At 37.0% G+C, this 17,970-nt stretch overlaps 1 protein-coding gene across 4 annotated transcripts in view; it reads right to left on the reverse strand.

Annotated features, from left to right (window-relative positions):
• NPAS3 (neuronal PAS domain protein 3) overlaps positions 1-17,970 on the reverse strand; it is a 596,430-nt gene that overhangs the window by 52,710 nt on the left and 525,750 nt on the right. For all 4 annotated transcript variants that reach the window (XM_040067722.1, XM_040067721.1, XM_040067724.2 and 1 more), the window contains one exon: positions 2,181-2,299. In XM_040067722.1, the coding sequence (XP_039923656.1) occupies positions 2,181-2,299 (119 nt within the window). The remainder of the gene's footprint in view (positions 1-2,180; positions 2,300-17,970) is intronic.

Raw genomic sequence — 17,970 nt, forward strand, 5'->3', positions numbered from 1 at the left:
TGTCTGGAGTCCAAGAGAGAGAATGACAGTGTCATTCACGTCTTCCTTTTGTTCCTACCTACATCTGGCAAAAAAATTGAGATTACAAAATCCACAGACAAATTCCCTATGTTTACCCATTATTATTGCATCAAGAATATCCAGCAAAGTAAGTTCTCTATCAATCTAACTTTGTCTGAGCCTGGGTGAACCATGCCTAATCCTGAGAATTAGTTTAACTTCAATGACCTGGAAAAGCAGTGTGGTGCTGTTCACAGGGGGAAGTGAGAGACCTGGCAGGCTTGAGAGAGGGGCCCGTGTGGACATCCCTGTGGACAACTTCAACAAGGTAAAGTGCAAGGTCCCTGGGCCAGGACAATCCCAAGCACGAATACAGACCATGTGTAGAACGGATTGAGAGCCACCCTGAGGAGAAGGACTTTGGAATGCTGGGGGATGAGAGGCTGGACATGACCTGGCAAGGTGCACTGGCAGCCTGAGAGCCAGTTGCGTCCTGGGCTGCATCCAAAGAGGTGTGGCCAGCAGGGCCAGGGAGGTGGATCTCTCCCTCTACTCCATTCTGGTGAGATCTCCACCTGGGGTGCTTCACTCAGCTCTGAGGTGCCCAACACAGCAAGGGCATACACCAGAGTAGGGCCTTGAAAATATTTAGAGGGATGGAATGTCTTTCCTATGTGGTTGGTAGAAAGGCTGAAAGAACTGGGGTTGCTCAGCCTGGAACTGAAAGGTGGTAGGTTTAAATTAGATATGAGGAAGAAATTCTTTACTGTGAGAGAGATGAGACACTGGAACTGATTGTCCAAAGAAGTGGTGTATATCCCATCCCTGGAATTGTTCAGGACCAGGTCGATAGGGCTGTGAGTAACCCAGGCTGGTGGAAGATGTCCCGGCTCATGCCAGGGAGGTTTGAACTAGATGATCTTTAAGATCTCTTCCAACCCAAATAATTCTGTGACTCCACAATGTGATCATTCATTCATTCATTCATTCATTCTCCTTCTTCCTGCTAAGACACTTCAGTGTCAGTACGCTTCCTGGTCTTGATACCTCCCCAGACTTGTAAACATGAACAAGTACTCAGTGCATTCTTTCAGGCGCTGACAATTAAACAGGACACAGATCAAAATTTGTAATGCCTTAAGAACCACTGCTTTGGACTTAAAACTTCTACTAGCAACAACTGTAATAGTCTACACCCAGAAACCATTCAAGAGAAGGACTTCCAGTCGCTTGCAAAGAAGTTATTTCTGCCAGATTTTAACTTCTCACGTAGCTACTACAATCTTATATTCTTGAGAATTTTTTGGGAAAAGTGAGTTGGGGAATTTTACTTTAAAGCTTCTCTAAATCTTCTGCTAAAAACTGAAACAAAATTTTTGTGGAATCTTTTAAATGAACATTGATAAGCAACTTCTTTAAATACTCACACATTCTCAGAGCTACTTTCTTGCAACTCTTTTATCTTGTATAAAACTTAATGGATGACATATTTCATTCCACAAGTTGACAACGTTAAAAATGTGCTATTCCTTCTAGGTTTAGTATACTGCAAAGCCAGTGGTAGCTACAGGCACTATGAGCGATATACAACTGAAGAAAAATGAGATTACTGCTGATAAGGAACAAGAGACTTTCATATCTTAAAAGAGTCTGAAATCCAGCAAATATGATCCCCAGCAGCAGATGCCCCTCAGACAGACAACAAAAGAAAAATGGTGGAAAAGTACTCATTGTGGCTTGTTGTTTCCTACAGCTGGAACGGCAGCAAAATGAAATAGCATGCTGCCTGCATCAAGAAATCCTACCTCTCTGTGGAAAACATAACCCAAAGACGACTAACAGTCTAACACAATGAGCAGTAATTTTCCACTGTGGGAAAAGTGATGTTACTCTGACTCACCTTCTTTGGTAAAAGATACCTTTACTTTGGAAATGTTGCTCTTTTGAAAGCTATCATGCTGTTATCATCAACATTTATCATAATAATGATCAATTTAATGGAAGTGCAGTACAAAAGCCAAACCTCAGGCTGGAAATACGTATTAATGATTCTTTAACAAAAAGAATGAGACAAATGCAAATGTGAAATAGCTCCTCTCTCTGTCTATTAAGGTGTTCCTGGAACGTGAATGAACATAATTTGAAGATCTCAATATTTCATGCTACAGTGCAACCCTTACCTTGTATCCTGATGATTTGATGTGCACTCCTCGCTTGGTCAGTGTAGATTTCATTCGGATGAAGAAAGAGCGCTCTAGAGTGTTGTCAGTGGTTAGCAAACTGGGGTTTGTAGATTCCACTAGGGAATAGAAAAAATACATATACACATAATTTAGATTTTACACATTCCCTCTAAGCTATTTTTCAGGTGCAATCCTTGAACTGACTAAAAATAAATGACTGATGGATGCTAAGAGTGTTGTAATCAATTTACCTCATTTAGAAAATGTTTATTTAGCAAAAAAGAAATTACAAAAATATACATATACTCAGTATGTCTCATTTTCAAGTTATTTTTCCCATAGAATTTTTAACAGAGATTTGTCTTATTAACTCTTTCTTGTCCAATTTAGTTATGACTAGAGTTGGAGAGTATGTCACTAGAGTGTATGACATTGCTTTAAAAACTGTTTGTCAGTATTTTGTGAAAGGCAGTGTCTCACTTAGGTAGCAATTCTCACCTGAAATAGGCGACAAATTCTGCAGATTTTTATTCCCTAGTCTCTCCTCAACTGCAGTGATACCTGAGTCAGTGCTGGATTTGTGTGCCGTAGTTTCCACATTACTGAGGGGAAATTAGGGCTTTTATTATCAATAAAGTATTAAACAACCTGAAGACAAGAATTCTCAAGTAAATGACACACATTATTATTATTGTCATTGTATGATCATTTATTGGCAATTAATTAGTCATTATTGAAATATCTTTTTAGCCCAACTGAAGGGATATTACTTGCTCACAATTAAGTATAGCTCTCACCTGCACTTCTCCCTCCCTTAACTGCAACCACATAAAATACTTCCAACTCTTAGTAAAAACCATGCTAAAATAGCATCAGCACTGAGGTATTCACTATTCTTTATAAAATCTTTATGATTCCTATTTTTTAGCCTTGATAATCAACTTGTCCCCAAAATACTGTTAATGGGAAAATTCTGGAGCAGCTTACAATAAACAGGCGTTATTGGAGATAAAAGAAATTTCAATTTCAGTGAGGAATTAACAAGGAATTAAAAAAAAATTGAAATTGTACTTTTATTGTTTAGGAGAACAATACAAACTACTAGTAGAAAGCGTTTAAGTATTTAAAATGCATTTGTTATGTAGAGAAGAGAAATATAAAGACTTGTTTGTGAGCTAAGAATTATATTGAATTGTCCTTGATTTAATGTGGTCAACTTGTCTTGTATTTGTGACATTTCAGCTCTATTGTGATAACTGACAACAGTGCCCCTTTCTTTAGTGTGTCTCTTAAGATTTTTTTGTTTTAGAGTGCATGAATTCGATGTCATTTTAAATGTACAGCTCTTTATCACTCGAGGGAAAAGCAGAGCCATGTTATATTTAGTACTTTCATTTCTTCTGATTAAATATGAATTACTATGAAATTTTTCTCATCATCTAACACACCATAATACGCCAACAGCTTTTTAATACACTGTATAAGCACAAACTTCTGCTCTAAGAGTTTAATTTGCCCCTCTAATCCAATCACATCAACCTTATTTCTCTTATCAGAGATTCCCATTTTGAATTAAATGAGCTCATTAGTTTTAATCAAAAGCAGAGAGATCAAAACTTAAACGTAAATGCTTTAGATCAGAACTGTCAGTCAGCCGTGCAGTTCTATTTTACTAAAACACAAGATCAGAGACCCTTAGAACCAATTTTTTCTCGTAAGGCATGCCAAGAGCTTGAAGATGCTATATCCTTTTTTTTTCCTCCCAAGGACAGATTATACATTTAAGGTTAGACTTAATTTAGAGTATTTTTTTCATCCTGGTGGAAATGGGAAAGTATGCCATTCTGCTGTTGTCTCTTTCACATTTATTGGTGAGGGTCCTTGGAGACTTGAACAAATGTGAAGCCATCACAATCCATGCAACAAACCTGTCCTCAAAAAATTCAGCTCTGTTCAGCAATATCACATAAGAAATAAAACTCTGAAGGGAAAGATATATTTCAGGGTGTGGGACAGTGAAACCCAGTGAAACAGCAGCCAAAGTCACCTGTATAGCAGCAGTAGTAGTAAGATGAGGATCATAATTATTATTTTTATTGTACAGTACAGTGCAGTAGTTAAAGAGTAGATTAAGAAACCACAGCATGGATGCTTCCTGCTGTGTGAAGAAATGCTAAAATCAGCTTAACAAGTGTAGTTGTTGTAGTCCAGCACATTATGCTCTAGCACAGGCAGTAAGTACAATATGTCCTTCTGTGTTCTAATGGTAATTACCTAAACATACAGAAGTAATGTTAATTAAACACACAATATCTTATACTCAAATAAGATCAGGCTGTAACATGTATGCACCATTCCCAAAAAATGGAAACTAAAATTTCTCTTTCATACACAGTTAAATGAAAGAAAGGATAACAACTGACATACAGTGAGGTGTACTAGGCATTGACATTTTTTGGGCTCATTTATTCATATATCATAAGATTAACATAATTTTGCTGTTATTATACTATCTACAAACCTTTACATCTCTTTAAGTGAATATTTTAAAATGCACATTTTTTTTTCAACAGACTGGAACAGTGTCATATAAATATGTATTCTGAAGTGTTTGATTTTCTTTACCAAAAAGTATCTGAGAGTGTATGTGTGAGATGCGATTAGTTACCTGAAAGTCCAGAACAGCTTATGAACAGCATTTTGAATTTCTCTCAAGAGAGAACCATTAGGGCTGACAGTGCAAATCTGCATTCAGAGTTGCACCCACCTATGGTAGATACTGTAACAATGCTGGTGATTATGCACGCAGGATTTTAAAAATAGGATGCGTACAGAACAGATCCACTGATGTCAGTGAGATTTGCACAGGAATATATGGAATATGGCCCATTATGAGTTCTCTGGAGTTTTAAATGCCTATCACTGAACCTTTTCAATTTTTTTCAATTATGTCAAAGCAGACTTGCAATCTGAGGAATATAGAAATGAAACTCTAGCAATTAATTTTTGATTTTTTAAAAATAGTATAATCTAAAACCTTTTGAAAAGCCTGAAATAAAGCTTGATACTTTAGAAACAAAAGATGTATTTTTACACTGAAAAATAAGGCTTCTGGCTTGAATTTACTGCGTTTAAATCTACTGTTGAGTTACAAACTTCTGACACTGTGAGTTTAGAATGCTAATTATCTGATAAAAGTCAATGCTTACTGCATGTGAATTAAAGTATTTTACACTGTCAGAAGTATAAAATATAAGCCTGGGTTGTCTTTGCAAAGCAGGTAATTGTGTACTCTGTTGGGAAAGCACTTGCCTTTGTGTACCCTTAAACATTTTCAGCAGATACTACTAAAGAAATAAACATCTTCTCCTTCCACTCCCAAAGCTGATAATGCAGGATGGGGTTTCTAGACACAAGGGATGCATTTTCTGTTTCAAAGGGAACGAAGCTGCAATCCACTGTGCCCATACGGAAGTGTCACAAATGTTAAAAAGCTGAAGTAAGAGTCACAGAGGCAAATGCGGAGATATTACGAAACAGCAGCCAATTTGCAAAACTATTTTGTTAATCTTCTTAATTTACTGAGATTAGCTCTGGTGGTCAGAGCATGGTGCTGGTAATGCCAAGGTTGTGGGTTTGATCCCTGTATGGGCCATTCGGTAAGGCTTTGGATTTGACGGTCTTAGTGGGTACCTTCCAATTCAGAATATTCTGTGATTCTGTGAACTTCTGTGTTTCTAAGCATTTCTGTGTGAACAAACCCTGTATCTCTGATCCTTCAATGGTCTTTGCTGGGAATAATCTTGGCCCCAGACCCCACAAACCAGTCATGCACTGTTTAACTTCACATGCTGGAAGAGTTCTTCTGATTCTTCTGATGGGACATAAATCTGTCCATAGCTGTCTGGAGGGCTGAGGTCCATGCCTCTCATCCTGCAGGGATCTGCAGAGGTACCGTAGACTTATGTGCAGTCTGACTACTTTAATGCTATAGAGCAAAACAATGTAAACCAATGCAAATAATTTTTTGATACACAGCAATAGCACAAGTACTGTCCCTATGAGTGATTCACAAGCACATTCAAATTCAGATAAACAATTTGTCCCCAAGGAAAAAGAAGTTCCACATTTGATTTATGTCTTAAATAACAAAAAGCTGCCACAGTAGGCTGAATAATGTTCACCAACTTCTGGGATTTTTTTCTTGACATGCATTAAAAATAATTGAGAGGAGAAAAATGCATTTTTGCATGCCAAACAGAGAAAAGATAGGCTTCTCATTCCTAGGAAGGCGGGAAGTTATAGATGGAAAACCAAACACCAACAAGGAATTTGAGGATATTGGTGGGAAAAAATACTTTATGGTTTAAGATAAAGGATTTTCTGGATTTTGTAGCATTTTAGGAAGCTTTCACCTGGCTTTCATTTCACTTCCTTGAAAACATATGTCCATACAATTTTAAAAAGATATTTTCAAGCACCAACTATACAGCCAGCTCTTAAAAGAGAAAAAAAATAGAGAACATACAAAACAGTAAGAAAAAGGGAGGTCTTTTCCTGTTATCTTCTACACTTGCAAACCTCACATTTTCTTAAAGTCTTATCAACATTTGCATAGGGAACTGAGAATAATTATGTTCAGACTAATTAATAATTAGGTAAAATAAATCTATAATTTTCAGTTGGACTAGATGCAGTTTTTAAATGATTCTATTTCTTCTGTGCAGTTTATTGTCTATAACCAGGCATTAAAAGGCTAAGAAAATTTAACCTTGAGTACATGTCTTTAATCAGAAAAGTGACTCTCAAAAAATCACTACTTGCCATGATCATTCTCTCTCAGTATCTTACAGATCAAATTCGATCATTTTATAAACTAAAAGATTTTCACAACTACTAACCCAACAAAATTCAAAAGCTGCAAGTTAAGACAATTTATTTCCAATAAGTGCAAGTTACTATACTAAGCAATTGTGCAAATGAATGGTTTTAAGTGAAGTGGGTTCAGGCTGATTGCAGGCTGAACATGGGCAAGTACTGGAAGCTAAAATTTGTTCTAGGAAACTGCTGAAGATTCCTGGAGTATCTGGATGAACTTCTGCCTATTTATGGACGCTGGTATCCTGCCTGGAGACCAGCTAAAGATCACAGAGCTAGCAAATTCTACAGGTGCTCTCTTGGTCTCACAGTATGCTCAGCATCTTGCAAAATCAAGGTCTATATTAACTATTTACTTAACATTTTGGGTGGCAGAGACTCATTCATTCAAATCCAAAGCAATACTCTTTCTAAAAGGAGGAATAATAGTTTTGCTGTAAGCTGTCCCAGTTATAACCAGGAGCTTGAATTCCTGAATTCACATTTGGATCTGAAATTCATAGTACTTGTAGGTGATTGGGTAAAACTCATAAAATTTGTGCTATTTATTGAAAACTGAAGAAGTCAAGAATTGGACCCAGGTTTTAGGAGACTTAGTTCCAGTCTTTCCTTTACATAGGGGGAATAATACTGGAATCTGGATAAGGCATCACTCAAAATGGGAAGATTCAGGGCAGCTCTTTCAAAATAAATGGAAAGAAAGATGACTTCATATAAAGAATTTATATCTAGGTAATAGATGTTTTCAGACAAGATAATAAACTGTTCTTTTTTGTCACCCTACCTCCAAGATGAAGACAATTCACTTTTCATTACCTATAAGCCTATTAGAAATTCAAAGGCATATAAACATTAAATGCTATCAGACTTCTGTTGAAAGCTAGATCTTTTAATGTGTTTTTATTAGTTGGTTTTTTTCCCTACTTTTTATCTCTCCAAATTTTCCAGATCCAATGACTGATGGTATGGTCTAGGTTGTCTTATGCAAAATACTTAATTTTTTGCAAACAATTTGACATTGAAGCACTACATGTAATATATTTATTTCATTTCTTTTGCAATTTTAAAAGAATATGCTATATATATTTACATCTAGAGATATGAATATTTTTATAATGACTGTAATTACTGGGCTATGGACCACATGTAAGGGTGCGTGCTGTTAAGCTTAGATGTTTGAAACTGGGAGAAAAAGAGACTAATTCAGCTATATTTAATTTTTTTTTTTTAATGTGATAAAAGTCCATGCATTCAGGCAAAACACAACTCAGTGAAACAGCAGTGAATTTAATTGCAACAGCCAAGAAAATAGGAGAACATGCTTAATACCTGATCTACATGCATACTATAGTTTGGGCACAAAAATGGCTGGATCTGCAGAGATATAATCCATGCTTTGGAAAGTCGTCCTACAGTATTACATATAATGAGCTTACCCTGTTTGCTTTTTATTTTGACTATGCCCATGTACTGACTATGCTTATGCAGGAGAAACTGAAGTAAAAACTCATTGGCAGGCATTTCCTAGTATTATCAGAGACATCTTTGAATGTTTTATTATCCTTGCAGAACCAAAGTAATATGAACTACCCTTATTGAACTAAAAATCACAGGATCATAAAATATCTTGGGTTGGAAGAGACCTTAAAGACTTGTCTAGTTCCTACCCCCTTGCCATGGGCAGGGATGCCTTCTGCTAGCCAGGTTGCTCAGAGCCCATCCAACATGGCCTGGAACACTTCCCAGGGATGGGGCATTCACAACTTCTTGGGCAAACACAGTGTCCACCTTTCTCATAGTAAAGAATTTTTTCCTCATGTCTAATCAAAACCAAATCTCCTTCAGTCTATTATCACATCCTCTTGTCCTGTCACTACCTGCCCTTGTAAAAACTCCCTTTCCAGCTTTCTTGTAGCTCTCTTTAGCTATTGGAAAGCTGGTCGAAGGTCTCCCCAGAGCCTTCTCTTCTTCAGACTGAACAATTGAATTCTTGCAGCCTTTCCTAGTGTAAGAGATGTTCCATCCCTCTGATCATCTTGTGGCCCTCCTCTGGACTGTCTCCCATACATGTCCATGTCCTTCCTGTGCTGGCACCCAGAGGTGGATGCAGCACTGCAGGTGGGGTCCCATGAGAGTGGAGTAGAGGGGAAGAATCCCTCCCCTCGCTCTGTTGGCCATGCTGCTTTGGACGCAGCCCAGGATAGCGTCAAATACTACTTTATTTAATGCCTCAAAGCTTTCCTTCTTGTGCTTCTCCTTCTATTTATTCTTCTTCCAATCTAGAAATGTCTTATCGGACTATTAATTCCCAACATATGCAATTTACTTCTCATGTAAGCTTTACCCCACAGAACTCTTTACATCTCTGGTAAAATAAAGAATGAGATAAGAGCCAGGACAGAGCTATAAATAAAGTATTGCCAGGATGAAACTACGAATAAGATTTTTGTTACACTATAACATTGAAAGACAGATTTTTCAACAATTTTTGGTATGTCAGTGATCTACTAAAGACACAGAGCCTTTTTGTCTGCTTGAAAACAACATCTTAAAGATTTGTTATTTACAGAATTAATCATGGCATGAAACTTTAACTCTGCAACAAGTTTGGAAATGCTACAGTCTACGGGGCCTCAATCCATTATCTAAACACTCACAAATGCACCCATACTCATCCAATAGACTGGAACAACTCCTAAAGAGCTGTTATGGTCTTGTGAGTGGGTGGTACACAAACCATCCTGCATATGAAGCTCAAACTTCTCTCTACACTTCTTCCCTCTTCCTTTTTACATCTAAGGTTAATTTATTTTAAGTAAAGGAATAAATAATCTGACTTGACCTGTTGACTTGGTTTCATATGAGATCAGCAACAACCATACATTTTCAAGGTTCGGTGAAAGTCCCAAAGAAAATTAGCACAGTGATATAATTTCCTTACTGTTTACTTACTTTGCAGCAATTCGAATAAAGTTTGAAACAGGACACACCCAACGGATGGGAGAGGCCCTGATATTAGGAGAGTGTAGCATCATAAACAAGAGTACATCTCTCCTCTGTTAAGGAAATGTTTACGGAGAAAAGAAACTGGGAAATGAAAAAAAAAAAACAAAGGAAAAAAAAAGACACTGACTAGTTTTGAGGGTAAAAACTTCACTTAATTCCCCAAGGGCTTTATGGTCCTGTGAGGAATAGAGGACTACATGTTTAATCTCCTTTGAGATGTGTCTGGTTTCCACAACTTAACTGATCATTATCCTTACTGAGCAGCTTCTTGTAAACAATTTTGAGCATTTTGTTTCAGCACAAAATTGCTATTAAATGCTGGTGTTGTTTCCCCTCTTTCCTGCACTAGGAGAACCAAGGGTATTTTTTCTTTCTTGCTAGTTTTCTGCTCATGCTTAGTAACTTGTGAATCATTAACTGACACTACAGAGCATAGCTGTGAAAATAACTGTGGTTCAGAGCTGCCAATAATGGCCCACTAAAGTTCCTTCCCAGCACATGGCATAAAAACACCTCCAACAAACATTAAAAAGTCCCTTCTGATGTTGCTTAACATTGCCAGCCTGCTTGGGCTTAAAAAGCACAATAAAGAGGTTTCTTTCCAGATTTTCATATGCCAAAAGGGAGGTGCTTTTTGGTGAAGCTTTTCCCTGGGGGAAAGGAGAGCAGCTGAGTTACCTCACGCTGCAAAGTCGATGTTTGGATGATCCCACTCTAGGGAAACATAGACAAGTGCCACAGTCAAGCTGCTACTAGTGGATGTGTCTGTACTCAGCAACTAGGCAGTAGGAAAGTTCAAGAGAAAAAAAGGAGCATCTTAAAGATACTCTTTGGGAGCATATTACATCCAGCTAAAGCCATTATGCAGCAGCCTGAGTATGCCAAGGAACAACAGTATGAATACAAAAAATGAGTGTTTGAAGTCTTAGTGGGATTCCCTGAAAGCTGAGCCACTTGAGGAATCTATTTCTTCAGAAAATACCTTTTGTGCTGCTGGGATATTTGGGGGATTCTATTTTCAATACCTGTGTTCTGGATCTAGTGGAGCAATGCTTTTATCACGACTATAAAATGGTTATGAGCCAATTCTTCATATGAAACAGTCAGTAACAGTGGGGCTTTTTTATGACAAACATGATGTCAGACAAAGGGCATCAGGACTTAGTCTTTGTACTACAATACAAAATAACAATACATAAACACCTTTGTGAAAGCAGCTTGAAACCCCATGTTTTCTATTAAAAAGTCATGTTCAATCTTCACTGTTGATAGAACAGAATAGCTAACACAGAGAACACTGTATATCAGAAAGGTCAATAGTTATTATGAGCTACAAATATATTTTTTTCCATCCTTCAGGCTGTTTAGCGCATATCACAGCATGAGCAGCTGTCTTCTTTAATGCTTTTAAAATTAGAATCCCAAAGAGGAAGAAAAAATTACATTTGCAATGATTGCTCTTTGCTTTTGTAAGTTTACTTTAATACACTATTTTATATACATGAATCTTCCATGCAGCCTAACCAAGGTTGCTAGTATCTACTGGATTGTTACATCAATGCATATAGAATCCTGACAAAAAAAAAATCACTTTGCACAAATTGTGTAACCTTGTTGAATAACCTGTCTAGAAAAGTACGTAGCTACTGTGCATAGGTTTAAACCAGGCAAGTGCAAACACAGACTGAGCTACTAATGGCAAACTGTTACTGGCTCAGCAACAATAAACAGAGGGGGCCACCTGACCTACCACTTTCTGTTCACACACTGAAAAGGGAAAAAAATAAAGGGTGGTACGACTGTGGCACCATTTGACCTCTTATGTTTTTCAAACTTGGCAAGTATCTGGGTTCATCTTTGCTAACAGTGAACAGCTACTTAACACTGCAAAGAGGTTTTCATTCTCTTCTTTGGATTTCAATCACATTGGCTCTATCAAACTGTTCCACTTTTCAAGTCTAAACTTTATCTGAATGCATATTGGTGTGACAAATCCAAAAAAGTACTCTATAAATATTCTGAAGCATGGAAGGCAAGAAAAGATTTTCTTTATAAAATAATTTTTAGCTAATTTAGAATGGTTCAAGGATAAGAACGCATGCAAGTCAGATTTACACACCATGTGTTGTCAAGGGAAAATATGTGTAATTGTCTAGAAGAATGCTTTCATCATATGTTTAATGTTTTGTTTACAGATAACTTCATCATTGGACAGTCAGTAGCAATAGGTATGGTGCTAAGCACCATGTTACAGCTTCAGAATTCAGAATATAGTCAAGTGACACTTTCTCTTACACTAAATGTAAGAAAACTTATTTTTGCATACTCAGAATCTACTTATCCCTGTCAAAACCAGGTTTAACTAACACTAGTATTTTTCAATAAAAAGAATAATGGAAAAAAAAAAAGAAAAAATATAGACTTTCTCATACTTTGCCAAACAAGTAGCACTTAAAAAAATCCCATAGATATAGCTATTACTTAAACATGAAAATACAACACTGTGCATCCAACAGTATTTCAGAATGCTGTTTACACTTCCGTCATCACAAGATTCTCTGTGCAATTGTCCCTTCTCATCTGTCACATTGACACTCCATGACCCAGTCCAGGATAAGATGAATCAGACAGGCTGTTAATCCCACAGCTTCTGAGGGATTTGCCAGCACAGCTGGGATAGCGGGTAGCTGATGCTGTTGGGACGTACTGCTTAGCTGGTAGTGCTTTCAGAAGCAGCCCTCACCTCCAACACCCACATTCCTGGCTGAAGAAAGGGTAAGAGACCCAACTGGCCAGGTTTCTCTACAGCTTTGTCCCTTATTAGAACTGCTGCCTTGTTCCTGTTACAGTATTTTCTCCTCAGGGCAGCATATTAAATTAAAATATGGCAACAATATTCCTAAGGTACACCACGGGAGTTCTTAAACAGGTAAGTTAGCACTTATAGATTTCTTTGCTTATGCAGAATTTATAAAAAAAGCTGAAAATAATGACAAGCCCTATGCCATTGAAATTCAAAAAGAGTTGAGAACAAGTATCTCCAAAAATGACAGACTTGAGGCTGCTGAAGAAAAAAACCCTAGGGGTAGTTTCTGTGGGCTGCAGCCATACATTATTCTTAGAAAGCTATTAATTCAAATTATTTAGGAAAAAAAAAAGTCAAGTGGACGGGACAACTTACTTTTATTATATTTTCTGCCTTTATCTATTTATTTTGCACTGTGGAATTAAGAAGGTTTTTGACAGACATAATCAGAATCTGTCATATAACACAGGAAACAGCATGTTAAAAAATCAGCCCACACTGCAGATATTTTGGCATATTTATCAGAAGTGAATAGTAAACACTTAATATACAGCATTCTAGGGTATTTTTTGACTTTATTTTAACAACGGGAACAATGACTTTTTTTTTCCCATAATGCCCCTTCAATTCAAGCACTGAACAAAACAAGGCCAGACCTATGATAATAGGAATAAGGTGATCCATAAAAATGATTCTTCCTTTTTTCTTCCTTCAGTGTTTGCAAATGGAGTAAATTAGAGAATGAGCTTTTAGGCACCAGTAGAACATGGTATGACTGGTGAAATTTCCGTGGTACAGTATTTTCTGAGTTTTTCTAAGTTAAAATTTTTCTACATTGTATCTTCACAATCCTGGAGCTTGAACTGTTTCTTTTTTCTCCAAGTCTGAAGATCACCCCATGGATTAGTAAATGATTGAGGATTGTCTCTTAAAAGACTCTTTTAAAAACTGTCAGAATCAACCCGAGACAAAGATTTATTATGAACTATTTAAAGGGCTTAATATATGTATCCCCAAAGAGCCCTTGGAGCAAACTAGAAAGGAAGAATGGAAAACTCAAAGAATGGGAAAAATCTCCAATGCCCCACTTTCTTCACACCATGATTATTGTTTACTCAAAGGATAAAATGCCTAACCTGTCACATGCAGTCATCAGAAGCTATATTATTGCTGATGTACAGTAAAAAAACCCAAAACAATGAGCCTTGACAGTAACATGCCTAAGAAAGGCAGCTGTAATTTGCTTTCTAACTTGTCCACTAACACACTAATGTGGATACATCTTGTAGAAAATGCTGATCTCCTGACCCAGATGGCAATCAAGCAACTGCCAGAGTGTTTGCTGTCATACAAGCTGTGACCATTACCTTAATTATATGTTACCACGTAACAAACCTTCCCTAATGAGCAACTTTTCTCCCACCCGTGTGCCAGCTAAGACTTCTGTCCTTGAAGAGCGTCACTGCAGATGATTTCAATTTGAAATCTGAAAAGCATATTCACATGCAGTACTTCCCATAGACAAAGATATGTATTACATAGAGATATGTAAAGGGAATTATAAAGAAATGTACAAATATAATTGGTAAACTTTAAATGAAGCTGGATATGACCTTTAACTATATGTTCACATAGTCATAAATATATCCATCTTTGCATATTTCTTTGTGTTTAGGAAAGTACCTAAAATACTTCCATAATAATATGTTTCACTTTGTGCCTAAGCCAGGAAAAGTACGTGAGTCATGGCTCAAGCACCCAAATGCTTGTTCTCCCTCTGTGGTACCAACTTCCAGCAGGTTACACTTCTAGTTCACTTCTAGTTCTTATATCCTTTTTTTCCTTCTATTGTCAGGTGTGAGGACATTCCCATTCAACTTACAGGACACCATAACCTTATGACCAAATAAAAGCTTCTCTCTCAGAAATTATCTATATTCTACCTCAGATGCAGTACTGGAAAAAGGGGGAAAGAGTGAGGCATAGGAATCTGGTTTTGGAATCTGTCTGGGTTATTATCTCTTCTTATGGGATAGTTTCAACATTTCAGTCCTTCATGCTAAATGCATATCTAACCTAAATAATTCAGTGGGAAGCATCTGCAGACTTCCCATCTGCTGTGTGTTTTACTTTAGTGATGAATGTCAGTGTCAAAACACTTAAAAATGCAGCTATTACATCAAAAGAAGATCAGGAGGAACATGAGAAGGACCTAAATAGAAATCAGAGCAGACAATTGAACAGCAGAGCAACAGATGAAATTTCATGCAAACAAGGGCAAGATGTAGCACACTTTTGAAGAAACAGAAGCTCTTCTATATTCAGGAGCTTTAAATAATTTTAACTAGGCAATAAAGGGAAATGGAAATATCTTGGTAAAAACACCTGCTCTATATGGAGACTGTTATAATTAAAGACTTAAATGAGATGTTAGAACACAATTAAAATAATTTAAAATTAATACAATTATAAAGAAAATATTACTATTCCATTATGTAACTTTATGGACCAGACTTGAAATTCAGTATTGTGTTTAGTTTTAGTCGTCTGTTACTAAAAAAGAGAATAACGGAAACAGAAAAACTTAAGTAGAAGGACATCTGAAGAGAGATTAATGGGTTTATAAATATTTAGCTTTGAGAGCAGATAAATGTGACAAAAGATATATAAAATAATGAACGATACATGAAAGACAGAATAAGAACAGGATATTTTCAATAAATTGGAGGGAAAACACATTTTGAACTGATAAACACAGAATTATTGAAATAAATAATTTTAGCCATACACGTAATCTATACAATGATCTATCTATCTATCTATCTATCTATCTATCTATCTATCTATCTATCTATCTATCTATCTACCTATCTATCGATCTACTTCAAAAGAAGGACTAAATATCTGTCTCTGAGGCTAACTAGAAAAACCATGCTATACTATGCATAATAAAATTTACATGAGATATCAAGTGTTCTAATTCAACTTATATGGCACCGTTACCCTACTGAAGATTTGACATGTGATTTGGAAGTATTTAGTACCAGCTACTCTAAATGATAAGATAGTGGGCTAGATAAATATTCAACATTCACTTACATGAGTTCCTGTGCTACTATGAAATTCCTCTTCCATATAAAGTTCTGAGCTCTGTAGCAGGGAATGTTTCTCTTGTTTACTCATCCCCTCTGGTTTCCAATTCTCCAGTAGTTTCTAAGTATTCAGTAGCATTGAAAAAAACATGAGTCCCTCCAGAAAGGATATGTAACTACATGGTCTTCTCTTTCCTTCATTTGCTGGTTTTGAAATGGAACATTATGACCTTTCTCTAGAAGTTATAAGCAGCAACATAAAGCTGATGTGCATTAAGGCTGGAGCAAATTCTGAAGCGAAGGAGAACTATGGTAAACCTTTTTTCAGTATTGAAAAATTTAAGAACTTTCAGCTGAAGTCATTACCGGTTCTTGAATGGACTTAGCATTCAGTGAACAGCTTGGTAAAGCTTTCACAGGTACATTAACCAGGAAACGAAGGTCAAAGAAGGTGAACTCCCATGACAAAGTACGCTGGAAAACTGGTAATAACAGATGAGGAGAAGGCTGAGGTAATCAACACTGTTTTTGTCCATCTTCAAGGACAACCTCACTTCCCACACCTCTTGAGTGGATGGACAGCAGGATGGAGACTAGGGGAGCAAAGTCCCTCCCATTGTAATTAAAGATCAGGTTCATGAACCTGAACATAGGTAAGGCTATTAGACACGATGAGACGCATTTCACAGTCCTGAGGAAACTGACTGATAGTTACCAAGCCATTCTTGATGAGATTTGAAGAGTCAAGGCAGTCAGGTGAAGTCCCAGTGACTGGAAAAAGGGAAATATTGCGCCCATCTGCAGAGGGTAGAAAGGAGGAACCTGGGAACTACTGCCCTGTCAGCTTCACCTCTGTGCCTGGGAAGCTGCTCCTAGAATCTGTGCTAAGGCACATAGAGGATGGGGAGATGGGTTGAGAGAGCCATCAGGGCTTCATCCAGGGCAAGCCCGGCCTGACCAACCCTGTGGCCTTCTGTGATGGGGTGACTCTGTCAGTGGACAGGGGAAGGGCTACAGATGTCACTTCCCTCAACTTCTGTAAAGCCTTTGACAAGCCTCCTCCTAATAGCATTCTCTCTAAATTGGAGGGTATGTTTAGATTAGATATGAGGAAGAAATTCTTTACAGTGAGAACAGTAAGAAATAGGTTGCACATCGAAGCTGTGGATGCCCCATCCCTGAAAGTGTTTCAGGCCAAGTTGGATGGGGCTGCGAACAACTTGGTGAAGTCAAAGGTGTCCCTGTCCGTGGCAGCGGGATTAGAACTAGATGATTTTTAAGGTCGCTTCCAATGCAGCCCATTCTCTGGTTCTGTGGTGATTTCTTCAGAATTGAGAAGTTCCATCCTCCTGCTGGCCTAAGATGTCTGCCTTTGCTGCATATGCATTTATATATTCAATGTGTTCTCTACATTTTCCCCTCTCTACTACTTACATGGGAAAAAACAGTCTGCAAAGCTTGCCCATTGCCATTATGGTATTCTTTTAGGAAGAATCTATGCTCAAATTGATTTCTTTAATCACTACAGATGATCTTTAAAGACAAAAGTTTGTTATTACGTATAAGAATTAAAGCTTTGTAGAGAATTAAGGCTTTGTAGAGAACAATAATTATAAGACCGTTTTCCAAGGAATTATAATAGAAACGTAGCATATTACATATTGCAAGGAGTTTTGCAGTCCGATTATACCCTACACATTAAAAATATTATTATAAGAATTTTAATTTATTTCTGGTACATTTAAAATGAACTATTATGAGGTAATTAGGGAAGACCATGCATCTTATATACAAATATAGTCTACAATACATGTATGTCTTGCTGCAAAAAACACAAATTGTAACAGTGAATTAACATGTTTTAATGAAATATTACATAAATTCTTATACACTGTAAAATATAACTTGTAATATGAAATTACTTTTCAAAGCCAAAAGGTGATATAAGACCAACAGTGATCCATGCTCTCTTTGTACTCACTTACTGCCTTAGTCACAACATATA

Source organism: Hirundo rustica, chromosome 6 (assembly GCF_015227805.2).
Source record: "Hirundo rustica isolate bHirRus1 chromosome 6, bHirRus1.pri.v3, whole genome shotgun sequence".
NCBI lineage: Eukaryota > Metazoa > Chordata > Aves > Passeriformes > Hirundinidae > Hirundo > Hirundo rustica.